The sequence below is a fragment of the Sarcophilus harrisii genome, chromosome 1 (genome assembly GCF_902635505.1).
Source record: "Sarcophilus harrisii chromosome 1, mSarHar1.11, whole genome shotgun sequence".
NCBI lineage: Eukaryota > Metazoa > Chordata > Mammalia > Dasyuromorphia > Dasyuridae > Sarcophilus > Sarcophilus harrisii.
Window position 1 is genome coordinate 91,035,325 of NC_045426.1, and position 27,350 is coordinate 91,062,674.

Sequence of the window (27,350 nt, forward strand, 5' to 3'; positions counted from 1 at the left end):
GATTCAATCTCCAGAAAGCAAAAAATGCTTTCTCCTGCTTCTTCTTACCCAGTGAAATTCCATCATTTTCTATTTCTTTTTCTGTCATTAGAAAACACACACAAATGTTCAACTTTCCACCCCATCTTTTTTCTTTATAATCTTTCTGTCTGACAATGTGTCCCTAATTATATGCTCCAATGCCACCCGAGCCTTCTCTCGAATTTCCTTACTAGGTTTTAGGGGAAGAGTTGGCATATTCCTTGCACTCTCACTGCTGTCCCTTACCCATCATCACTCAAAACTTCACTGTCACTCTAATAACGTCAGCTAACCATAGAAATGGTCATAGATTTTATTGTACCAAATGATTCCACTACAAATTCACTCACCTCAACTGGATCCTTATTATGGTATTACACAACTATAATTCTTCATGTACTGATTAACTCATTCCTTTCAGAAACTATTCTAAAACCTGCCCTCACCTCCAAACTCCCAATCTGCCTCTCATCTCCTGGCACCAAGAAGACATGTTTATCTTCTACTATATTGAGGAAATTAAGGCTACCAATGAAGGATATTTTTAAATCTCTTCATTTTCACCCATTGTTTTTTATTTGACTATTGTCTTTGGAAAAAAACAAAAAACAAAAACGAGTGGCCCTTCTTTTTCACAAATTCCTCTACTTCTGACTTTAATGTTACTCTATTTCTTTTTTATGAACATTTTCCATTCATTTCTTATCTTTCTTTAACTTCCTAAAAAGATGAACAAGGCTACCCTAATTCTTTAAAATAAAATTTAAAAATTTCATGAGAATCAAGCTATATCCTCCTTTATCTCTTCTCCCTTTTTCAGTAAACTACTAGAAATCATCCACTTTTGCTACCTCCATTTCTTCAGCTGATCATTTGTTTTCTCTACCCTTTGTATTATGGCTTCCAATGCTACCTCTCCATTGAACTGTTCTCTTAAAGTTTAAGAGAATTTGTAAAGGCTAAATTTGATGGCCATTTTCAGCTTTCATTCTACTTAACCCCTCTACAATTTAATACTGTTGACCAATCTCTCCTCCTAAGTACACTCTTTGATTTCCTGACACTGGTCTTTACTGATTCTCCTTCTGTTCAAATAAACACTCCATCTTTGTCTCATTTACTTGATGATCATCATTTACCCCCCCTCCTCAATACCAAAGCTGTCTTACATCTTTTCTATTGTCTCTTACTTAGTAAACTCATTAACTTCCAAGAGTTTTAAGTATCATTTCTTCTCAGATTACTCTAAAACATCTATTAATATATCTATAGATATGTCCCTATTTTTTCTTCTGAATTTCAATGTCATATTAACTGCCTATTGTGGCTTTCCATATGACATCCTACAACCATTTCAAACTCAGCATATATTCAAAACACCACACAATCAATATCTTACTATTTTAAACCAACACTTCCTCTAACTTATTGACTTCTGCTAAAGGTACCAACATTTTCTATTCTTTGAGGTTCACTACTTCAGTCATAGTTTATTCTTCCCTACTACATAGAGAAATAGAAGCAATGGGATAGAATTTGCAGAGATAAATTTAGACTTAATAGATTCCCTTCCCTGAAGGGGATTTTTAAAGGCTAAGTAAAAACTTTGGGTATGTGCTTCTAATAAGACATCCAATGAGGTTTCTTCCAACTCTGAAATTCTGGGATTTTCTCCCTTATCTTGATCATGCCACTTCTCTGATCAAACATCTTCTGTATTTCTCTACTGGAAATAATAGGAACTCTTTAGCCTGGAATTTAAGATATCAAATCCTCTGAAATTTGGATTTGGCCATCTTTTCTGGGGTTTTATTCTTATTAACACATCTGAAGTTTCCCCTCATTTTTACACCTTTTCACTGGCCATTTTTCACAGGCCTAGAATTAATTCCATCTTGACTCTTAAAATTATTGGCTTCCTTCCAAGTTCAGTACAGGTGTTACCTCCTACACACTGACTTTCCTGAGTTTCCCAGTTTAACAACTGGGAAAGTTTTTCTGTATCCTCCTTACCTCCTATATCCAATTAAGTTGCTAAGTCTGATCAAGCCTAACTGCATAATAAAGTCAGTTCTGCTTTTTAATACATTTTGAAAACATAAATTTGTTCCAGCACTACTTCTATAAAAGAGACATTTTGAGTATAATACAAATTTCAATTTTTCTTCAGAAACAGCCTGAACGCAGAAAACTATACCACTTTATAACAATTCACAAACTTCAACCCTTCTGATGCCCGTTTCACAAGCAAACTTGTGATCTTTGTTGACATAAAATACCCTACTTATTGTATATCTTCTGGCACAGTACAAATTGTGGGCAGAAAAGCTGATCTGAACCAATCCCATGGCCTCAAGCCCTGAGTTAAAGTTTGCCCAACCTCTTGCCAACTAGCCTCATGGGAACTGGGGCAAAGGCTGACAAAGCAGCAGCACTACAGATAGTGTCACTATTGACTGTATTTCTTAACCACTTAATATAGATAAAACCATACTACATAAAAGACAACAACCTAATAAAAATGATAGTGTGCCACTAAAAAAGTTTTTATTGCTTAATTTTACTTGGTATGGTATTTTGGGGGGAATGTATGTCTTGTTATAAGAGAAGTGACTATCTCTTACAATGACTCCCTTCTTTCCATTTCCCTTTTAAATTCATCTATACAACCACCATATTTATATTCCAAAACCACAGATCTAATCCTGATCACTACTAGAGATACAGATAGAGGGAAGAGGCAGACTAAAATCTTCTAAAACCTTGATGATGCCACTTCTCTAATCAAACAACTTCTGTATTTCTCTACTGAAAATAATAGGAATTCTTTAGCCTGGAATTTAAGACATCATAGCTCAGAAAAAAGCTTTCATCTCCTCAAATTCTTGTTGTGACACAATGCTAAGTAAATGATATTCTATCTTAATTTATACTTTTATATTTTGGACTGGCAGCCTTATATCTCAATTCTAGGAGAGGATTTTATCCAAGAGTACTAAGGTAAGATTTTGTTATTTTCAAAACTGAAGCGAACAGTATAATACTACATAATATATATCTCTTACCAAACATATAATATCTCTTATCAGAGTAACAAATTATATCTAAATCAGATTTAATAATCAAAGGGGATTTTAATAATTCAGCCTCCTGTACATACATACTACTTTTATATAGAAGCACTCTAGGATCATAGATTTAGAACTGGCTGTCACAGGCAGTCTGGAGTCCAACGTTAATAGAAAAGAAGCCCCATAAGGATAACTGTGGGTTGCATATTGACTTAATTTTAAAAGATTATACATGCTCTACTGTGTTTTTATTTTGTTAAACAAGAGAGGTAAAGTGATTTGTCACTTTAAGTGGCAGAACAGTTTCGAATACTTCCAAATGTATCACACTTTAAAATCACATCACAAATGATTCAAATTACATATTGCAATATATTTTTTGGACATAGCTAATGTGAGAAAAATGTTTTGCTTGAATAGGCATACTTGTTATAAAAACTTTGTTTTGTTTTTCCCTCAACGGGGGAAGAAAGATGAAAGAAAAGTATATTTAAAAATTAAGATTCAAAAAAAAATTTAAATGTAATTGTATTATGATAGCTTTCAAAAAAGCAAACGAATCATTACCATTCTCCATAAGAAAGAGGAACAAAAAAACTGGAAGAAAGCTAGTTCTGTTTACCCAGCCAAGTCAGGAAGCAGCACCAGAAAAAATTGAATAGGGCTCTTTTCATACATTTAAATAGGCAAAGAGGAAGAGAGAAAGAGTCTAAAGCCAAAGATAGGTTCAGGTAGGACATCTCACTATCCACTTGCTAATCCATGCACATTAATTTGACACAAAGTTACCCAGGTGAAAAAAATAATGTTCTAATCTGGCATAGTGATATGCTTCACCGCATCTCAGAAAAGCAGAGAAACATTTTCAAGACAATTATGTACAAAGTGTCACAAGCAAGAAAGACTAAGAAGTTTCAAATTGGGTAAAATATACCACCTTCTGTTGAATTAAAATATTTCAGCTTTCAGACTACCAAAAACTACCAAGTTCTCCTTGGTTTCCAAAGGCTACATTTTGTCCTCTTTACAAAGCATGAATTCTGGTCAATTACTTTGTAGATGAGCAGCTAATCTGAATAAATCACCTTGGTGCCAATGCAAATTCCTAACAATAATTTCTAGTGAATAAAGGGAGCATCATGGCAAACTCCTGTTGATAGTTCTTAAACAACAACTAGAGAGAATTAAGAGTTTGCAAATCTTTATTCACAGAGAGATATTTACAAAATTCTCCCTTACAAAAAACTCCCTTAAGTTTCTTAACTTCTACTTTGCATGGAATATGGAAAAGTTTGTCTTTTAATTTTTTTCCCATTTCTTCTGTGGAAGATTTTTGAGGCTTTTCTCTTACTGACTACTCCAATCACTTTCGTTTTGCATTTGAACCCTAAAACATTCTCAATTATAAAAAGCTATATATCACTTTTTAAACTAATTAAATGTTCAGTATTTCCAACTGGCTTTCATTATTTACAATTGTTTTTTGAGTGAAAAAAGAAAGCAAGTAGAGGGACTACTTTTCCTCCAAAGTTTATTTTGTAAACACTTATTTCTAGGTATCTACAGTAACATTTAAGGGAACAAATTGTCCATTTTCTGAGGAAAGGTGGGAAAAAGGTAGGACATCTCTTTGTCTATTCCTTCTACAGAAAATAAAGAAATAGACAACAATCCAGGAAATAGTGTGTCCTATGTCAAAGACTGCTAAAGTCTTTGGGTATCAATAAGCAGCGCCAATATTTTACCTTAAACTCTTTATTGCCAAGTATTTTAGGCCTTGAATTTAATGAATAAACGACTACCACTATCTACTAGCACATCTGACTGAAAGTGAACAAAAGCATGAGCAATTTATTTAAAATTATAGAACCATTGAAAGAATTTGGTGAACTTCAATGCTATACTGAAATTTAAGATAAAAAAACTGATAAAAGCATTTAATCTCACTGAATAACATAAATCAATAGATTCCTCCTTTCCACAAAATAATATTTGTTGAGTAAATATGTGAGATTTTGAAATTGTCCAAAAACTTCCCACATAATTTGTTTCATGGAGCCTATATCTTTTGAAGGCTTAACGGGAAATTTAAGACATCAAGGAAAGAACTTCGGTCTTGTTCAAGATTGTACAATGAAGGGAAAGTCAGTTTACTAAGATTCAAGGACACAGAGAATATATCATATAGGCTGTATAAAAAAAAAAAGGAGGATGTTATGAATGCATATTCTATATGTAATTCATATCTGTGCATAAAAAGAAGCATAGGTAATTCGGAAAGAAACATTTCAAACATAAACTATTTTAATTTTCTTTTAGTAAATTCAATTAAGAAATATCAGTATTCCCTTTTTATAACTGAGGAAACTGAGTATTAGTGCAGTTAAATCATCTATCTAAGGTCTTAGTGTGAAAGGAAGTTCCCAATACTTCTCAGAACATTTCACCTGGCATTTTGATTCCAAAATTCAACATTTTTAACATTATCCTACAATGCCTACTTTAGTAGAAACTAATTTCCTATGTGATGATGGGTGTCATTTTAATCTCTGGTGATTGAAGTTTATTATTTGAATAGAACTATAACAAAAGTAGCCAACCAACCCCAAAATTTGAGCTATGTGACTTGAGGACTATGCAGATGGTTGTCCTAGTACGCTTTAATATTACAGTGATGTTTAGTACACTCTTACCTGGTTGAGGTGGATGAGGAGGGGGCATCTGATGATGCATCATGGGATAAGGAGGGGGCTGCTGATGAGGTAACATTCCTGGATGCCCTGGTGCTCCAATTGGGTTCATACCAGGTCCTCCAGAATGCTGGTGGGACTGCTGAGTGTTCTGCCCATGCTGCTGCTGCTCCATTTGCTGTCGAGCCCTTAATTCAGCATATTTTAGCTGCTCCATGTGAAAGTTCTGGCGTTCAGTGAGTAACTGCTGTCTCTGCTGTTCTAACTGCAATGAGAAAAGGATAGGGAGGAAAAATCACAATGTTTTGAAAAGTTAAAAAAAAAAAAGTTTCAACATAAATTTCTCAAACCACTGTATTGCTAAAAAACATGTCAATTTTCCTTCATGGTTCTCCAACATCCTGTAAAAGGGGCCCAGTGTGTAGTACAAAATGGCTTGTGCCCCTGCTCCAATTCACTTTCCCTGAATTCAAATTTTGCCTTCCTTTTCCAATTGTTTCGCTTTGTGTATACAGTAGCACTCAAGCGGAAACTGAATACGACGGACACTTTTCTATAGCAAGATCTCACTGAGACCTAATGCTGACACAGCTGCAAATGCAGCTGAAGTTCACATAAGGTTCCTCTCCCAATCTACATTTGCACAAAGTAGGAGAAGGGGTGGGAAAGAAAAAAAAGAAACTGCTAAACTCCAAATGCACTGCCAAGATTTGGACAAATATGTTCAAACTGGTAGCTTTTAACCTCTTGTCCTCAAAATTGCCAACAACGAGCAGATCCTCATTTGAAATGTTTGATGTTTAAAAGAAAAAGAAAAAACAAAACTGGCAAATCTCTTCCTACCTAAACCTGTGGTTTTTTTTTTCCCCAGAATGTGCTTTGGTAGCAGTACCTTACATATGAACATCAGGAATTGTTCTCACTGTCATTTTTTTTTTGGTTTCTCCTACCCTTAGTCAACTTCACCCATTACTGTGCATGACCATTCTGCATTACAGCAAAAACTACAACTGATGTAAACGGGACACGTCTGAAAACAGATTTAATGAATGGTAAGGACAAAGTTTGTTTCATCTGACCCATAACAAGGATAGAAGGCATTATCACCTGCATGAGCAGCCAAAAGTATGTGACGAGTATAGAAATAAATTGTTCTTTAAGCAATGTTTAAAATAATCTCCTGGAGCACAATATATCTTCCTTATTAGTGTCCAGACATTTAATGGGTCTACACCCTGCTGCCTCATCTAACATCTCCCACTAACTACTGTACAAAAGCATTTCTCTGAATATCATCTTATTGCTATCTTTATACTTTTTCTTCTTTTATAAAATCCTGTAGTAGTAGCATTTACTTTCCACACCAATCATTTGTAAGTATATTGCTTTTTGTTGTTAAGATTTTTTTAAAATGTTTTTTGGCATGTATTTCCAAATAAAGTGGAAGCTCTTTAAGGGTATAAGAATACTTTTGCAGCCTTAAATGAGCATTTCAAAAACTTGTGATTTTACAAGTATTGGGATGACTTTCTTTAAAGATTTTAACTTACTTACAACTTTTGTGAATGAAGAGTTGCTGTGCATAATGAATATGGAAATATGTTTAGAAGAATTGCATATGTTTAAGTTATATGAGATTGCTTGCTGTCTTGGGGAGGGGAGAATAGGGAGAGGGAGGAAAATTTTGAACACAAGGTTTGTGAATGTGAATGTTGAAAACTATCTTTGCATGTATTTGGAAAAATAAAATACTATTAAAAAAAGAAAAAAAGGCTCAATAGTTCTTTATCATTTAGAAAACAGTTACTAGAGATTGGACAAGGCTAGTACAATAAACCAGCATTAATAAATAAATAAACCCTAAAACCCAACACATATTAGAACAGATGGGAAAAGATTTGTACTTGATTTGGGAGTGCTCCCTGAGTCGGTGGTTCACCAATGTTTTCCCATGCTTCCCAGAAGTCTTTATATTCCTTGTTTCATGGGAGGCAGAATTCCTTTATGTCAATATATCATGACTTGTTTAATAACTTCAAATTGTTGGGTGTCTAGTTTACTTCTAATTCTGATACTACAAAAAGTGCTATTAAAAATATTTTGAGGTAGATATGCGAGATCTTTAGAAATTTTTTAAAATTCTAATCCTCAATATAAAAAACTATCATAACCATATATGCAAAACATGAAAAAGGGACTGCCTTTATAAGAAACCATGCATTTGTATTTCATTATTATCTTCCTTTTTAAAAAAAAATATAAAAAATACCTTCCATGCGACTTTTAAAACTGCTGGGCCCTGCTTCCTCTTGAACTTTCTTCTCTTATAGGCATTTAGAAAAATATTTCAATGGCTCTTTCTTACTTTTGACATCATGGCTGCTAACCTCCCATTCCCTTCCACCCAAAAAAACCTTTTGTTTCTTTCTTTCTTTTTTTTTTTTTTGCTGAGGCAATTGGGATTAAGTGACTTACCCAAGGTCACACAGCTAGGAAATGTTGAGTGTCTGAGGCTTTTTTGAACTTGGGTCCTCCTGACTTCAGGGCTCATTCTCTATCCACTACACCACCTAGCTGCTCCCAAAACCCTTTTCTGATAGTCAAATTGGGGCAGTTAGAGCAGTAGATATAGCATCAGGACCAGAGTTCAAATTCAACCTCAGATACTTAACACTTCCTAGCTGTGTGACTCTGGGGTTCACAACCCCAAATGGCTCACAACAAACAAATAGATGAATCCATCTAACGTTCATATCCAGACACATATGTCTCTTGGGGCAGCTTGAGTCCATCATCTATCAGGGCCTGAATAATATACATTCTCAGAAGAAAGAGTTGACCATTGCACTGACCAAAATTCTCAATTTTTTTCATTTGCTTTTTGTTATAATGTTGTTGTTCCTATATAAGTTATACTCTTATTTCTGCTTACTTCATCCTGCATCAGTTCATACTAGCCCAGGACTATCTTTAATCACTTCTTTAGTCATGTCAAGGCACATTAATATATAATACATTCAAATACAATCAAATACAAATAATACATCCAAATTCATTTAGCCATTTCCCAATGACAAGAACCTCATTAGTCTCCCACTAATCTCCACTTTTTTTTTTCCATCCTCCCACTTTAATCTTCTCCTTTTAAACTGAGGAATTTTGTTTTGTTTGTGACTAGTCTTTTCAAAACTATCCTCTCTCTCAATGGCCACTCTCACTCCAAAAACTCCAAACTGATGTATTCCTATGCCAAATTCTCTCAAGAGGGAAAAGTATATTGTAGTCCTCAGGGATGGCAAAGACCAAGATGGTTAAATTCAGAGAGGTCCATTAGGAGATGGACTGATCCATTTTTGACCCAGCAATCTCTAAGCTTATCATTTTTCCTTTCTTCCTTCCCCACGTTAGGCAATCTGAAAAGTGTTAAGTAGATACCTCAGAGTTGTTTTAATATGTATTTCTCTACTTAGTAGAGCATTTTGTGTGTGTGTGTGTGTGTGTGTGTGTGAGAGACTATAGATAGCTTTTAATTTCTTCTTCTGAAAAATACATGCCCATTCCTTTGACTCTTTCTTAATTGGGGAATGACTTGCATTCCTTTAAAATTGACTCGCTTGTCTTTTTTTTGAGAAATGCCACCTTTAACAAAGAAACTTGCTGTAAACATTTTTACCCAGTTTTATACTTCTATAACTATTCATCCATTTTTAGTTGGACTTTCACATTTATTGGCATATAATTGAGCAAAATAGTTCCCAATAATTGCTTTATTTTCTTCTCCTTTGATGCTGTTTACTCATCATTTTTGAGAATTGTGATTTGATTCTTCTTCTAATTAACCACTGGTTTATCTAATTTATTTCCTTCCCATAAAACTTAAGTGTCTGATTTTACTGATTAATTTGATGGGTTTCATACTTTCTCTTTTTTTTCAGGATTCTTTTTTTTTGTTTTTTCTTACTTTCTTTTTTTTTCCCCAGGATTTCCAATTTGGTGTTTAATTGGGGAATTTTAATTTGTTTTCCAGTTATTATTTTTTTAGTAGCACACCCAATTTTAGGTTTACTTTATTGATGTCTTTAGAGCTAAAAATTTTCACCTAAGGACTACTTTGGTTGACTCCTATGAGTTTTGGTATGTTATGTTGTCTCATTATTGACATACCCTTTAATTAAGAAATGATTTTTTCTATGATTTGCTCTTTGATCCCTTCATTTTTGAGGATTAGGTGATTAAGTTTCTAGTTAACATATAACTTATGTTTCTATGGTCTTTCATTGATTATAATTTGTATTGCATTATGGTCTGAAAAGGGTTACGTTGTTTTGTTGGGTATATGAGTCTTGGTTTTAATTCTAGTTCCCTCCACTTTCATAATATTATATTCTAAGGTTTATGATCCTTCAATGTAGAAGGTGCTAAATCTTTTGTTATTCTGATTTTAGCTACACTATATTTGAAATATTTCTGTCTGCTTGCAATTTTTTCTTATTGATTTGGGAATTCTGTAATATTCCTGAGTTTTCATTTGGGGATCTCTTTTAGCAGTGATCAATAGATTTTTTTCCATTTCTATCTTACCTTCTGGTTCTAAGATACATGGAGAGTTTTCCTTGATATTTCCTTAAAAGACAAAATCTGGGCCCTTTTTTTGATCATGGCTTTTAAGTAGTCCAATAATTATTAAATGATTTTTCCTTGATTTATTTTTCCATGTCAGTGTTTTCCCAATGGTAATTCACATTTTCTATTTTTTATTTTTTAAAAAATGTTTCCTAATGTCTCATAAATCATTAACTTTAACTCATCCAATTCTACTTTGTAAAGAGTTCTTTTCTTCAGTGATTTTTTTTGTATATGTTTTTGTATTTGGCCAATTGTGCTTTTAAAGGAAATTTTCTCTTTTTTATTTATTTTAGGGTTAGGGTTATTTATTTATTTATTTTACCATTTGGTCAATTCAGTTTCAAGGTTCCCTTAGTATTTTTTTGTGCCTCCTTTAAATAAAATGGTTGACTTTTCCTCCATGATTTTCTCATATCATACTTATTTCTTTTCCTAATGTTCCCTCAACTTTGTTATTGATTTTTAAAATCCTTTCTGAGCTATTCCAAGAATTCTTTTTGGCCCTGTATCTAATTCATATTTTCTTTAAGACTTACATATAGTTGTTTTGGCGTCACTGCCTTCTAAGTGTGTCTTGATCTTTTCTGTCTATGGTTAGATTCATTTTGGGGGGAAGAGGATAGTTTTTGCAGTCTATTTTGTGATCTGACTTGATGTCACAGTTGGGCACTGCTCCTAAGAAACTACCCAAGTTTTTTTGTGCAGCAGTTTTCAGAGTAAATTCTGAGATTCTGTAATTTTTTTTTTTAAACAGTTTTCCACAGTGGCATGATCTAAGCCACACAAAGTGTGGTCATTGCTTTCCTGTCTACTCATGACCACAAGCACTCTTTCCTACCCTAGAATGGTGACCAGGGTCCCCGTTCTCCTGCAGCTACCTGAGCTACTGCTCCTTATGTCCCTAGAAAGGTGATTTGAGCCCCTTCTCTTCTCTCCTGCAGCTACAAAGGTGAGCACACCTTTCTGCCACAGAAGTGAGATCAGGGCCCTTGTCTCCTTGTGAACAACCAGAAATATTCTTCTCTGCCCAGAACTGTAGCCAGGGTTTCTACTGTCCCATAATCACAAGCACTGTACTTCCTATTTGCCCTGGGACTGAGGCCTGGAAGTGTTTTGGGGCAATGCAATAACATCTTGTAACCAGTGTCAGCAAAGGGTCGTCCTTCTGACCAGTTGTCTAACAATCTTACCATCTGTGGACTGAGAGCTCCTGTGATGATGTGACTGCTTGGTGATGGCTTGCCGGGAGGAGAGTGACGTTGCACTGTGTTTAGACCTGAACATCACCCTAGTGAGGCAAACTTTTCTGTCAACCTCCTAAAGTTGTTTTGGGATGAAAAATGTTTTACCCTGACCTTATCTTGGTTCTTCCACTCTTGGATTCAATTTAAGGAATTATTTTAAAGTTATTTGGGATAGTCGAAATGGGGAAGATTTGAGCAAATTCAGGCGAGTTGCTGTCTTTATTTTGCCATCTTGGCTCTGCCTCTAGAGTAAAGATTCTCAATCTGGGGTCCATGGACAGATTTCAAGAGATCCATGAATTCGTTTAGGAACAAATTTATTTCATTTCAATATAATAAATTTCCTTTATACGCCTATGTACTTAAAATTATTATTCTGAGAAGTCGACAAGATTTCATTGGACTGCCAAAGGGATGCATTAAAAAAGTTCAGAATCTTAAGTTTAGCTGAACTAGATGACTCTTCTACCTAAATAGTTACAAAAGAGATTATATTTTGTTTGAAATTAACTTCATTTAGAATCATCTATTTGCTTTTTTTGCTTATATTTTTCTTCTTATATGTAATTTAAAACCATGCAGTTTTATTAACTTTTCAAGTACAGTAGTATCTGGAAAGACTGGAACAAGGGTAAAGTTTCAAAAGTGAACAGATGGTCTGCCTTTAGTAACTGGAGAGAAATATACTACAGATTTCTTTCACAACTATTTTCATAGAGCCAATACAACCATTAACCCAATACCAAGTATACCAGAATATAAAAGACAGGACAAGAAAAATAGCTATGCTAAAATACTTTAAGAAAAAAATAGGTCCCTTTTCCCTCAAAACATCACCTCTACCCTACCCTTTTTATCTATCTGAGGCTCAACATCAGTTTCTGGAATATTTGTCAGAAAGAATATGGGACACTTCAGTTTTCCTAGGTGTCAGATGGAAAGAAGACAGATCTTGCACTAGTTAAGCTCCACTCTTGTTGGCAGGGTCTTTGCACTCCAGTGTTTCTGTACTTTCTCTCTATGAGCTTATCAGTCTCCCTTAAGTGTGCTAGCTTAGCAGCTATTTGTACCTTTTGGTTTTTTCTTGACTTCCTTTTGTGCTATAGTTTTTCCTTCTACCATTTTACTGAGATTGCTGTTTTCTCCACTTGATTTCTGAACCATATCATCATGTTTCTGCTACTCAGTTAGCTACTTCAAGATCTCAACTTCTTAAAACTTGTGTCTTTCTTGTACAGCTTCTCATTTCTTCTTAATTTCTTCCAGAGAAATATCTTTTTTCTTTGGAAGGGAAAAGGGGAATTCTGAGACTGCAGCATGCCCTGAGGCTTGCTTCTTTAGTTCTTTCACCTGGATATCAGGAGAAGCCATGGTAAAAAAAAAAAAAAACTAGAGATTGGCAGTATTCGCTAGACCATTCATGTGGTGGAGAAAAATTCTCTGCTCTCAGTCAGGTAACAGTAGAAAACAAGGCTTCCATAATGATAACCAATAATAATGTACTCCTATTGTTTCTTGGGGCTAGGCAACAGAGAGGCACTACAGCTTGAATAGGGGCTGCTCCTAGGGGTCAAAAGGCTGCCTGTGTATCATGAAGGCATAGTCACATCTCTGGTTCCTGGGGCTGCTGGTGCTTTGGCTGAGCTTTACTTACTGCATTCACTGGGACTACAAAGCAATGATAGTCAGTCCAGACTATGTTAGAGGCCTCCTTTTGATACAATTCTATGAAAATCATCCCTCTCTGGTCTAATTTCCTTCTCTTAACTTCCTTTCAAATCCATGGGAATGTTGAGTCTACAATAGATTCATAACTCTGTTTATCAGTCTAACTGTTTATCAGTCTAACTCAAGATGAGATCATCATCTTTACTTATTGGAAATTTCTTAAGGGGAAAAACAACAACCACCACAACCAAAAATGAATCAATACTTGAATAAGACATTTGATTTAGTCCTAAGTAGGAATAATTTTAGTGCGAAGTTCATCTCCATTTACAATGATAAAAAGAAACTCTCTATTACATAACCAGTATAAAAACTGAAAATTTTAAATTAACATGAACAGTAAGAGTGACAGGAAGACCCAAAAGTATACAAGCATTTGGGTTTTAATAATTGGTCTCAGGTAACAAATTTAACTAACAACAACAATAAAATGAAGGCAAACATTCCAAAAAAGAGAAGCATGTGGTTATCAATTTCAGCTCAACAAACTAAGAAATTTCTTAAATTGTGGAATATATTTATGTGTTACTGTGAGAAAGGGCAACATTGAACAAATGGTTGCAACAAAAATAAGAGAAACTACTTATTAGGAAAAATTTCTTTATCAAATTTTCTGATAAAAGTTTGATCTGCAGGATATAGAGAGAACTGACACAAATATATAAGCCATTCCCCAACAGATACTTGATCAGCACATAAACCAATGGTTATCAAAATACAAATTGTAAACCATTAATAAACACATGAATATGTTGCAAATATTCAGTAACAGAAATTCAAATTAAAACAACTCTGTGGTTTTGCATTTTCCCCATCAAATAGGCAAAGATGAAAAAAAGATAGAAATAATAAAAGCTGAAAAGATTTTGTGAAAAGAATTTATTGTATTTTTTGCTGGTCAAGTGCTTAGGCACTATGAAAAATAATTTTATGTTTACAGGGGGAAAAGGTCTCTAGACAGGAAGATATGTTAAAAGCTGACTGAGAAAGAAAACAGAAGAGTTTTCTGATTTTGAAGAACCAGAAGAGTAACAATAATATAAATAGTAATATAAGATGTAACATATATTATAATATATGACCAATATTGTAATGCAAAGAAAACAAATAATATTGGTCATCCAATAATGACCAATATTGTAATACAAAGAAAACAAAACACATTTCCCTCTTCCCTATGTCTTTATGGAAAAGATCATGATTCAATGACTCTCTAAGTAGAACAGTGGAAAAACACAAGTGTCAGACTTATGATAAACTATTACACATGATTAGTTCTGTTTAACTTTTTAAATGACAAGCATTCTATGGGGAAGGATATTAGGAAATATATTTTGCTTTTGAAAAAAAAGTATGATAAAGAGGAAGGAAGGAATAATTTTAAGGACATAAACTTTCATTCTTTTCCTTAAGACTGATACTTAAATTTACCAGGCTTCCATCATACTTACAGCTTCCTTTTCCCTATCCATGATTGTTTCCAGTTCCTCAAAATGACGGAGTTTTATCTCCAGCTTCTTCATTTGTGTCTCTACCAGCAGGGCCACCAGAGATTTGATTTTTCTTTCTTCTACAGCAGCAAGGTGCTAAATGCAAAAAAATTAAACAGTGAATTAAATACTTGTTTCAAAAATAATTAAAAAACTAATAGAAAACATAAAATTCTCATCAGTAACAATAACTGGTATTACTACCAGGAGCCAAAATTAAGGACATATCCCCTACTCTTTGTCAAAGAATTTTTGTGAGATGTCTGTGGCAAAGTGTTTTATTAAAAAAAAGTTTATCAATATAAACATTTGCTATTAAATACCATTTAAGGAAGTTAGCATACAAGTACAAATTTTCTCATTTGTTCATTTTCACCATATATTTTGTTCTTTTACAATTTTTAATTCTGTGTACATAAATCTTCTAGGATTTCTGATTCTTCTAAGTAGTCAAATCTACTTTTCAAATGTATGAAACATTTGAAACTTCACTCTAAAATAGCCCCAACACCACTATACACACTGAAATGACCATGTAGTTTCATTATCTGTAAGCTTGACAGATTCTTCAAGCTACTTACAAAGAGATTTCCTAAATATAATAATAAATTGGATATGAGGAAAGGGTTCCAGTATACTTCAACTCATAGTTCTATGATTCAAGGATTATTCCAAGCTCTAATATTCAATAACTTTTTTATTCTAAGGCTATGCCATATCTGCTTTTGTACCACCTGTGAATAAAGAATGGTTTTTTTTTTTACATTTTCAAATACAATTTTAGAGCATTTAATATATTAAAATTTAGTGTATTTACATTAAAAAATGTATTTTCAGGCCTGTCAGTTTGCCCAAATTTGCTAGTCCCCTATTCTACATTACCTCTTGCACTTTATTTTTTCTGGTTATACAGGTATACTAATTTAATATACATTTCTTTATGAATTACATTGGGAGAGAAAAATCAGAACAAAAGGAAAAACTGTGGGAGAGAAAAAAAAAAATCCAGAAAAAAGAAGTGGACATAGCATGCTTTATTAATTTACATTCAATCTCAATAATTCTTTTTCTGGATGCAGATGGCTTTTTTTATCCAAAGTTTATTGAAATTGTCTTGGATCACTGAACCAGGATCACTGAACCACTGGGAAGAACCAAGTCTTTCATAGTTGATTATCACACAATCTTGCTGTTACTGTGTACAATATATTCCTGGTTCTGCTCGTTTCACTCAGCACTGGTTCATATAAATCTTTCCAGGCCTTTCTAAATTCAGCTTGTTCATACATTTTTTATAGAACAGTAATATTCCATTACCTTCATATACCTCAACTTATTCAATCATTCCCCAACTGATGGGCACCCACTCATTTTTTAATTCTTCCCTACCTTACAAAATGTAGCTCCCTCACTTTAAACCAGGAATGGGGAATGATAATGATGAGGTTGGGGCAGCAACTTCTAGTTCAAAATACTAGGCATTGAAGTACATGTGAAGAATCACAGGGTACTTTCATTTATGAGAAGACGTTAAGGACAAAATGAAGAGGTAAAATAGGCACCAAGAGTGGTAAATATGAAATAGATTTGGGAGAGCATATAATCAGCAAGGAAAGGTTTTAAAAATTAAGAAGGGAAAAAAAAAGTTCTTAGTAAAACTCATAATTAATCAGGAGAAAGGGGCTATACCAATGACTAGCCAATTAAAAAAGTTAAGTTAGCTGTAACAAGGAGAAAGACACCATGGCCCATGCCATCTTGGCTATACCCTTTTGGGTCAGTTCACAATGGCACTCTGCCTCATGGTGTCTTACCTGCCATGTGGCTTCTCTCTTCTCATCCTCCTACTATGCCTTACGGTATCTTTTCCTTATAACTAATAACTAAGGTTTTAGGGTGCTACCTGATGCTATGCTCCAAACTATAGTGTTTCCCTTCTCCTGGCTAATTGTGAGTTCCATTAGGGTATTTGTCTATCTTTAATTATTAAAATCCCTTTCCTTGTTATGTGCTCTCCTAACTACATTTCATATTTACCTCTCTTCATTTTGTCTGTAACCTCTCCTAAATAAATCTACCTTTCGCCAAAGAGAATGGCCATTGTGAATTCTTCACATGATCAATTCCAAACATTTGGTGCTCTCCTAAATCATATCATCTGGCACCTATAACCACATCATTTGCTACATCAATCATATCAATTTTTCCTCATCCAAGGTATCACTTATACTTTTATCTCTGAAATGAAATCAGAAAAAAAATCAAACTCTTCAAGGACTTGGATATATGCTTTCCATTGATAGATTAAAATTTCCTTGTTTGCTTTCTTGAATTGGTGTGGCTGAAAAAAAAAATCCATCATTCTCTAGTAATAATCTCTATCCTGGTCTTTGTTAGTTCCCTTCATTGAGAACTTCACCGAAGCTTTATAACTCAGTGGGATCATTCACAGCTTCATTTCTGTACGTAAAGCTCACATGATGAAGTTTTAGAGGAGAAATTAAGTAATGGAACATAAAATAAATTCTCAAGAAGTATCTGTTAACTGACTGATAATAGAGAGCTAAGTCAGAGTAAAGTCTGCTTTAGTCTGGCATCTTTTTGAGAGCTGGAATGGTGGTATTATTCAGTTAGAATAAGATTAGACTCTAGAAGGAATCAGATTATGACTAAATTCCAATGTGAAAAATGAACCAAGGATAAGGCAGAAAGGAGAAAGGTTATGAGCAGAGATGATATGTTTCAAAATAAGAAGGCTTAGATCAAAGGGCATGTTAAATACAACCCCCACCTCCCCGCCCCCCCAAAAAGGAAAAGACTGCAACATGCAAAAACAAGTTTCTAAAAATGTAAGATCCCTTTCAAGTTAAGAGAGTTTGACAGTCAGATTTAATGCAAATTATTTCACTGAAATGTTTCACATATGGGAAATAATTCATGGAAGTGTAAATGGAAAAAGAAGAATATTATATTCAGCATGGAAGGTTTAATAACATTTCATATATGCTCCAGTTTTCTTAATCTACATATGGCTATTAAAAACAAATATCAGTTTATTACTTGTATTTTATCAACTATTTTACAAGAAGAAAAATGAAAGATGTTTTATTAGAGGAAATAGCAAATAAAAGATTAAACTTCCAAAATTATTTATATTCTGATTGCCAGGAAATATTCTCTGATCTGGTGAAAGGCAGAAACGTCATTTCTTTCATATTAGAATCTCCCTGAATATATTTCAAACTATAAGAGGTTTTTATTATTTATGACTATTTGTTCCATTAGGGTACTTTGTTTTTCCTCCATTTAATTGAAATAACTGTAGAAGTCAAAAGTTTCTGAAGTAAACCACAAATACATTTCTCCAGGGAAATATATTTAGAGACATATTCAACATTAAAAGTATCTAACAACTAATGAATATTGGTATGAGATTGAGGAGGAAGAAAAGCAAAGAAATAAGTACTTGTTAAATACATACAAGACATTGTGCTTAACACTTTATAAATAATATTTTTGAGAGTAAGTAGATAATTACAACAGCTAACATTTATATGGTGCTTGCTATATGCTGAACTCTTTACAATTATTATCTTGTTTAATCTTCCCAACAACCCACAATGTGAGTGCTAGGTGTAGGGACTTGCTCCAGGTAACACAGCTAGGAATTATCTGAGATTGGATCTGAACTCAAGGACAGGTTTTTTTTCACTGTGCCATTATACCCATTATAAGAAAACCTAAGACAATAAATACAGATCATAAATGATGATAAGATCATCTATCATTACTTGGGGCTTACTAAAGAACTGACTGCATTAGTCCTTCAATAAATTTTCTTGATAAACAAGAAGATTTAATTTTGCAAAGATTCTTTTTTAATGATTGTTGGGGGAACATTTAAAATATACTTATACAACCTGAGATTCAGATAAAAAAATGATTAGTTACAGAATGAAAAGTTTTAATCTAATACTGGAGGGAATCCAATAATCCAAAAGGAATCCAAAAATCCCCAAAGTGAAGGGGAAGAATTGAGTCTTCCTATTTCCTGAAATCACACTCTAAAAGTAGACTTTTAGAAAGAATGTGTATTTAGGATGGTTGTGGTGAGAATCAAGGGCAGATAAAAATGGATTCCAATTCTTCTGTTCTATCTTTGGCATCTGGAGTCTTATCTTAAGATGCTAGAGACCCTGCAGTTCAAAGTCTCATCATAGTCTTTGAGCACTGAGGATCACCTGGGGGAAGAGGTAGAAAAAATGAGGGGGGGTGGGAGGGAGAGAAAAAAAACTAATGGTAAGGTTTTGTAGCTAAGATCATTGTTTTTAACTGTTAGGAATTTGTGATTGATTGAAGGTTAAAACATACCCATTAAAACAGTAAAAAATTTTCCACACTTTTAAAAGTTTATATAGGAAAACTAATGATATAAGCCATAAAACTTTAGTTTTGCTTAATAAAAGTTACCCCAATTATAATTGCTTATATGAACTACTGGCTAAGCCCTAATTATAATGAAGCATAAAAACGGATAAAAGTAGCACTCTTCATTCGCTTGCATTTTTCTTATGCTATACTAAAGAACTTTTGAGCATGTATCTAATTTAGGAAGTTCTGCAACATGATTGATACAACAGGCAACAACAACATTCAGCACAACAACAACTGCTATTACAGCTTTGGTACCTTAGCAATCTTAGGTACAGTACCTTAAGTTCAGCATAGTATCTAAGACCAGGAAGGCAATACCCACATGTCTATTTTACTTAGATCAGACTATATGGAGAAAATCCTTTAGTTCTGAGCCCCACATTTTTAGGGCTGGATAACTTGGAAAAGATTTTTTAAAGTTGCCAGCCAGGATGGAGAAAAACCATGGGATCAAGTCATTTGAAGAAAACGAAGCAGTTTCTTACTTAGCCAGAAAAAGGGAAGACTTGACGAAGGGAAACATAATAGATGTCTTGAAGTCTCTAGCATGCAAAAGAGAGCATACATTTATTCTCCTTCGCACCAAAGGGTTTAACTAGAAGCAATGAAGTTAGGAACAAATTTGGGCTCAATACAAGTAATTACTATTCAAATTATATTAAATATATGTATATATGTACACATACATCTGATGAGCTTTCTTATAAATTTTATTTCATCATAATAAAATTTTGCCACTCTTTGCATTTAATTCTTAGTCAATTTTATTTTTGAAATATGTGAGCAGAAGGTCACAATTCAGGATAATAAAAATTTCAAACTAAGAGTAGATGATTGAATTTAAATGTTTTATAATCAGAAATTAAACAAGTATAGAGAAAAAAAACATTGTTTTAAGAAAAAATATTAACTGAAAATCAATGTAAATATCATGGTGGTACAACTCTGGTGGTAAGGATCTTTTGATCCTTAAAAGTTGAACTTTATCAAGCCAGACTATTTCCAGAAAACTGAGACAGTAAAGAAGCAGTAAGTCTCAATGGTCTCCCATACCAACAAAAACACATATAGACACAATACTCCAAAAAGCACAAAAGAAAAGCAGTTTGCCTTACAAACTACTAAGAATATACTAACCTTTCAAAAGTAGAAAATGTAGTAACTTCCCTATACTCTGGCTTGCCTTCCAGCTGGCTTGTGCGTTCTCTCTCTCTCTCTCTCTCCCCCCTCCCTCCCTCTCCCTCACACAGACACATGCACACCATCACCCCCAAAACATTATCTATTCCTTAAACTATATTTCAGATGAAAAAAAGAGGGGTGAGGGTGGGAGTGGATGGGATGTGAGTTTACTATTAAAATAATGTGCCACAGTTCTCTTATTATCCTGATTCAGTTTTCCTAATTGTTCTGCCTCGGTTTCCCTGAATTGTTCTGCTCAACTACTCCTCCCTCTTGATCATGATGATCCAGTCAAGGAGAAAGACCTTCTCTCTTAGGCATCATCAGAATGCTGGGTGCTTCTCCCCATTCTGTAATCCCAATTATCAGATAGCCCCTGTGCCTCCCCTCACCCTGTAGGAACTGCGCTGTTAGCACTCTGATTCCACCCCTGACTCAGTCTACCCCCTGTAGCTGAGCCACCTGTATATGTCATTGAGAACTCACATTGTTTGTGGGATTCTTGGAGAAGAATTCAGCCCTGGGACCAAACCCTGGATCCATTTGGTCCCTGTAAATCTCTCCCTTTCAAATAAAATATTAAATATTCTCTAATCTCTATCTTGCCTCAGTTTCTCCAGAATTACAATAACAAGAATCACATATTTACATGTTGTTTTGAGGTTTATATTTTCTTCATGATAATCCTGTGAATTAAATATATCTAATTTACAAATGAGAAAACTGAGGCCTAGAAGGGCCATGTTATTTATACTACTACAGCTAGCAAGCACCTAGGCCGGGATTTAAATCAAGAGTCCTGAATAAGTCTAATGATACTATTTCCACTACACTAAAATGCCTTTTGAGTTTCTTATTGAGAAGAGATGGAGTAAGTACAATGGAAAAAAATCCAGTCGCATCATAAATATGGAAGACTCTAGAAAGAGTTTTGAAAGAACTAATTTATTTTTTAGATATCACAAAGTAAGGGCAGTTAGGTTACACAGTGGACAGAGTATCAGACTTGGGAGACAGGAGGTCTCAAGTTCAAAACTAGTCTCAGATACTTTACACTTAACTACCTGTGTGACCTTGGGTCACTTAACTTCAATTGCTTTGAGGGGGAGGAATAACCAAAATTATTAATCCCTAAGTATTTAAAAGCTTATGACTTAAACAGTCTACCAACACCATGCCAGAAAATTGAATTATTTTCATTTGAACTGTCTTAGGAAAATTCTTTAGATGACCTGGGTACCAGACAATAAGGTTCTCTCTCTTTTTTTGCTGAGGCAATTGGGGTTAAGTGACTTGCCCAGGGGTCACACAGCTAGGAAGTATTGAGTGCCTAAGGACACGTCAGGTTCTCCTGACTTCAGGGCTGATGCTCTATCCACTGCTTCACCTAGCTGCCCCTAATAAGATTCTCTCTTCACCTGAAGTGTCAAGCATTCAACTTCTACCATAAATAGTGCAACACTATTGAATCGATCATGTAGCCCAAACATCTAATGCATGTTTACCTAAAAGACTATTTTATGGAGAACCATACACAAGCCAAAAGCTTGCACAGAGGTCAGAAGAAGCAAAGGAAGAATATTTTCCAAGTCCCTCTAAACAATGTTAGTATCAATTGTGAGACATTAGAGAAGCTGCCACAGGGTGGCTCAGCATGGTGCCTACAAAGAAAAATGCTGTGCTTCTGAAGCAAAGGGAGAATCAAAATAGTTCAATGAAAACATGACATGTCCAAATCTAGGGAGATCTATCCCAAATATTCAATTGGATAATTTACACCTGGCTTGTGGTTAAAGCCTTTTAATTCATATTGAAGTGACCAGCAGCAGTTGAACATACTGTACCCTGAATACAACATCATGATGCCACTAGTGCAGTATTAAGGACAAACAATTATAAGCTATATATAACTATCTAAGTTTGGCAATGGGAAACAATGGAATTTTAAAAGGTGACTATAGCAATATATAAATTAAACGGTATGGGAAAGGGAGGCAGCCTAAAGTAAAGCTTGATTTAAAATCAGAAGACATGGATTCAAACATCAGCCCTTCACTTACAACCTGTGGTGACCTCTAGCAACTCTTTTCATTTTTAGGGTTTCAGTTTCTGCCTCCAAAACGAGGAAGTTGAAAGACATGACCCTTGAGATCCAATATAGCTGTAAATCCTATGATCCAATTATTCTATTCTTATAACCCCAGGATCTGCTTTGCATTTCATGCCTGTTTAACAATCATTTTGGACTAAAAGCACAACAACAGTTATTTTCTTTGGAGGAAATTAGTAGGATAACCATTAATGCGGTTTGAGAACCAACTTTATTAGCCAACAATACTAAGGACACACGCAGAATAGAAAATGCATTATCCTTACAGAATGGAAACTGAGAGCCATCACTGAAAAACTGCTTGACCTAAGGAAAGCCATTTTGTCATCTCAGCCTCAAATGTCTTATTTCTATAATTATGAATCTTAGGTCATTTCCAGCTCTGACTGTCTATTCTTCTAACATTAGCATGGTGATGAATACTTGGACTACTTGGACAGAAGACACAAGGAATATCAAACAACACAGAAACAGCAGAGGGCAAAAGAATTTACTAACCGGACCTAAGGAATCTGTAAGTAAATTATGCTAACAGAAAAAATAAAGTAACAGTTAAATAGCCTTTCACAATGTTATTTAATTAGAAATTGTTATACTTTCAAATCTTAACAACCAGAAAAAAAAATGGGTGGGACTATATTAAGGAACTATACAAATCAGGAAATCTTAGGGAAAAAATGACAAATGTTAACTGCAAACTTTCGAACCACTATAGTAATCCACCTAGATTTCAACTTTGTTCAAGTTAGAATGATGGAACAGTGACAAAATAGGTGTTATATGAACAGCCCAAATTAGAAAGACAGTTGATAAAGGAGAAACAGAGTACTGGATTTACAATTATAAGGCCTGGCCTTGATTCCTAAGTTATACCATTTACTGCTCTGACAAATTTAAGACTCCACTTCCTCATAACTGGAAAATGGATAATAATGTTTATACTACATGACTCAATTATTTTCTAACTAATGAGAAAACCTTTGTAAAACATTTTCAAGCTGTTGTATAAATTACATATCAATGTCATCTATTATATAATCAAATATTCAAACATTCTTGTTCAGAGGATGAAAATTGAGTATCTCTGCTTATGGAGACTATGTTTCATGCTACCCCTATTCATCTAAAAATCTTTCCTGAATCATTCACAAGTGCCAGAGCTCATGAAAAGATGCTATATATCTCCTTACTTCTGCTTTCACTTCAAATGGAGGGGTACTTACTGCAGGGCCATTTTTTTTTTTTCTCTTTTAAATAAACACTGGAAGAAATTACTCAGCAGCTGCCAGTTTGGGTGAGAAGGCTATGAAGGTGCCATATTAAGAAATAGAAAAAGAAGAACAGAAGCCATTTTAGTCACAAACTTAAAATACATTGTTATAAACAATTTACAATAGCTTCTTGAAATGCTAAGAATTTGTAATGGAATAAATGATTTTGGAGAATAGAATAGGGAAGGAAAAAGCAGATCAAAAAGAGAAATTAATTTTTGGAATGGCTTGAAAGGCTAATTTAACAAAAACAAGGAAAAAATAGAATTCTTTCTTTTTCAAACCTGCAATATACTCTATACAGCTAATACCACATGTTAGAGAGATGAAACCACCCACAGAAAAGCTGGCAATTCTATGTATAAAAAGAGCTATTTTAGGTGCCTTTCATTTCCTTTAGGTTAACAAGAGAGTACAAAGCGTATTTTTTTTAAAAATGAAAACAGATTAAATAAAATTTTCTATGGTTAGCAAATTAATAACAAATTCAGATCAAATATATAAGGAAATATTCTTTTAAAAAAGTATCAAGACTTATCAAGCTAAACTAACAAACTGAAGAAAACCAACATCTTTTAGGTCCATTATTTATACTATTTAATTCACGTATGTGGACTTAGGGATAAACAAGCAACATTAAATGAAATCAATAACTATGCAGAGGGTACCATGCCCTAAACATTTCTGTCAATTACTCAAAAGAGAAAATGAGAATATAATTTGGAGGGACCCTACAAAACCACTGGAAAGAAAATTACAAACCTTTGCTTTGGTGGCAGCAGAGGCAAGAGCAGCTGCTGCAGCTGTGGCTACATTTCCTTCAGAAATTTCATGTTCCACTTTCTTCTTTCCAGTATCATTTTCTCTCTCTTTACAGGCGTCATTTTCCTTATTCTCTTCACCATCCTTCTCTTCTGAAATGATTACAGACTCATTCTAAATATGTTTGATTTTAACAATGAACCCTAATACTATCCTTTACAATGCTATAATGCAAACCACAAATATAGCCCTCTATCTGCCTCAGCATCAAGGCAATCAATTTAGTCTCTAATGGGGTCAAGCTTTTAAACTGGTACATTCTGTCTTCTTACACTTGCATTTTTCATAAAATTTTGTGCAATTCATTCCACAATGTGTCTTGGGATAGAAACTGCCATCTCTATCCATACAGAGAACTATGGAGACCGAATATGGATCAAAACACCTTTTGGTTGTTGTTTTTTCTTTCCCTTTTGAGCTGATCTTTCTTGGATAGCATGACACACATGGAAATATTTTTAGAAGAATTTAGAAAACCCTATATCATACTGCTTGCTGTCTTGGGGAGGAGTACAGGGAGAATAATTTGAAGCACAATTTTGCAAGAATGAATACTGAAAACTATCCTAGCATGTATCTGGAAAAATAAAATGCTACTGGAAAAAAAACTTGGTGCAGTTCCTGCTTATATAAACGAATCCCAAGTTTTAACAACACAAATTGAAAAGTGCGCTGGTAAATTCTAAAGGGCAAAAAGATGCTTTATAATTTTTAAAAATCAAATTCTATCCAATGCTTTTCTCAAATATGGGTAATGGATAAATTCTTAACCAAATGAGATAGAGGAAAGTATCAAATATAAAATAAATTATTCTAGTTGATAAAACTGAAATGTTTTTTGAATAAAATGAACATACTTAGAATAAGAAGGGAAGTGATCAACTGTGAATAAAGGTTTGTATCAAATACCTGATAAAAGCATGACAACCAAGATATACAGACAACTAAGAAAAATATATTATGGCCAAAAGCCATTTCCCAAGACAATAGTGTAGCGCAGGGGTCTTCAAACTTTTTAAATAGGGGGCCAGTTCATGTCTGTCAGACTGTTGGAGGGCCGGACTATAGTAAAAACAAAAACTTTGTTTTGTGGGCCTTTAAATAAAGAAACTCCATAGCCCTGGGTGAGGGGGATAATCATCCTCAGCTGCCGCATCTGGCCCACAGGCCATAATTTGAGGACCCCCTGGTGTAGAGTATATGAACCATTAGTTTTCATAAAAATTAAAAATTATTAACCATATTAAAGAACACTCCAAAAAACTATCTACATAATTGTACATCAAAACAACCCAGGTTTCTTCATCTCATACTAAGAAATTGGCAAACATGTCAAAAGACCAGAGTGATTAATATTGGAGCTTTTGCAAAACAAAATGTGAAAAACTAATGTTAAGATTTAGAAAAGGGCCCAATGTATTACAGATAGGATTTCATTCCCTTAGTTATTTGAACCAGTGATACTTAAAGATTATTGCTTAAGAATAGTTTCCATAAATTACCTGATTTGGTATCCTCATTAACTTCACTATCTTGTTCTTTCTCAATACTTTTCTCATTTTCTCCATCCTGTGTTTTCTCGTTTTCATCAGTTTCATTTTCACTTTTGTTTTCAACCTAAAGAAAAGGTAACTAGTTAGAAAGCGGGAGAAAAAAAATTTTCTACGCATATTAGTCTTATGACAATCACGTAACACAATCATTGCTTATTAGACATGTCAAAGTTGGAGGGATATTTTAAAATTAACATGTTCAAAGCAGAACTCATAATTGTTAACACCAAACCCACACATCTCCCAAACTTCTCTATTCTTTCCGAATATTATCCCAATATTTCATGGTCATAATTTTGGCTTGATTCTCAACTTCACCTTTCTATATCACACATATCTCATTGATTTTCATTTCTTGTCATTTCTGCCTCTAAAAATCTCAGGTAACACATTCTCTCTATTCAGAAAACGACAACCTGAATTTTTGGCTCTTATCACCTATATTCAAGCCTTTGTCATTTCATCAGACCAAGATTATTAACTTGGCTTTGTAACTGGTTTCCCTGACTTTACCCATTTCAATTTATCTTCTGAATTGCTGTCCAATGGATTAAGCAGTTTCAACTATGTTTCACTGGTTCTATTTAATAAGGAGTAATTAGCTCCTTAATGGTTCTAAGATAAGAAATTAACTCCCTTGGATCAATGAGAGACAGAAGCAGTTACATCCAAAGAAAGAAAACTGGGAAATCAATGTAAATTGTTTGCATTTTTGTTTTTCTTCCTGGGTTACTTCTACCTTCTGAATCCAATTCTCCCTGTGCAACAAGAGAAAGTTATTATTTAAAAAAAAAAAAAAAAAAAGAAAAAAGAAAAAAGAAAAAAAAAAAAAGAAAGAAAAGAAAAGAAAAGAAATTAACTCCCCTTTGCTATTAAAAGTCATTTTAAAGCCTGGAAACGGAAGAGACCTGTTAGACTTTAAACAAGGGAAACAAGGCTCATAAATTAATCCTGTCTATATAAGTGCTTAAAATAGATTTACTGTCAAAATACTACCGACTGTGATCATCAAGATTCCAAATAAATTCAGAATTAAATACTTGACAACATAGTCTCTGTTCTCTTAAGAAATGAATCATAGTTCTAAGATTATAACTTCAAAAAGTAG

The 27,350-nt window shown here is 34.0% G+C and overlaps 1 protein-coding gene across 2 annotated transcripts in view; it reads right to left on the reverse strand.

The window, feature by feature from the left end:
• The window catches only part of SMARCC1 (SWI/SNF related, matrix associated, actin dependent regulator of chromatin subfamily c member 1), a 158,527-nt gene that overhangs the window by 16,163 nt on the left and 115,014 nt on the right, over positions 1-27,350 (reverse strand). Inside the window, exons 23-26 of one of the 2 annotated variants that reach the window (XM_031960825.1) lie at positions 26,192-26,306; positions 24,630-24,781; positions 14,832-14,966; positions 5,786-6,047 (exon numbers count right to left, since the gene is read on the reverse strand). In XM_031960825.1, coding sequence (XP_031816685.1) covers positions 5,786-6,047; positions 14,832-14,966; positions 24,630-24,781; positions 26,192-26,306 — 664 coding nt within the window. The remainder of the gene's footprint in view (positions 1-5,785; positions 6,048-14,831; positions 14,967-24,629; positions 24,782-26,191; positions 26,307-27,350) is intronic. The other variant, XM_031960832.1, reaches the window with a different exon arrangement.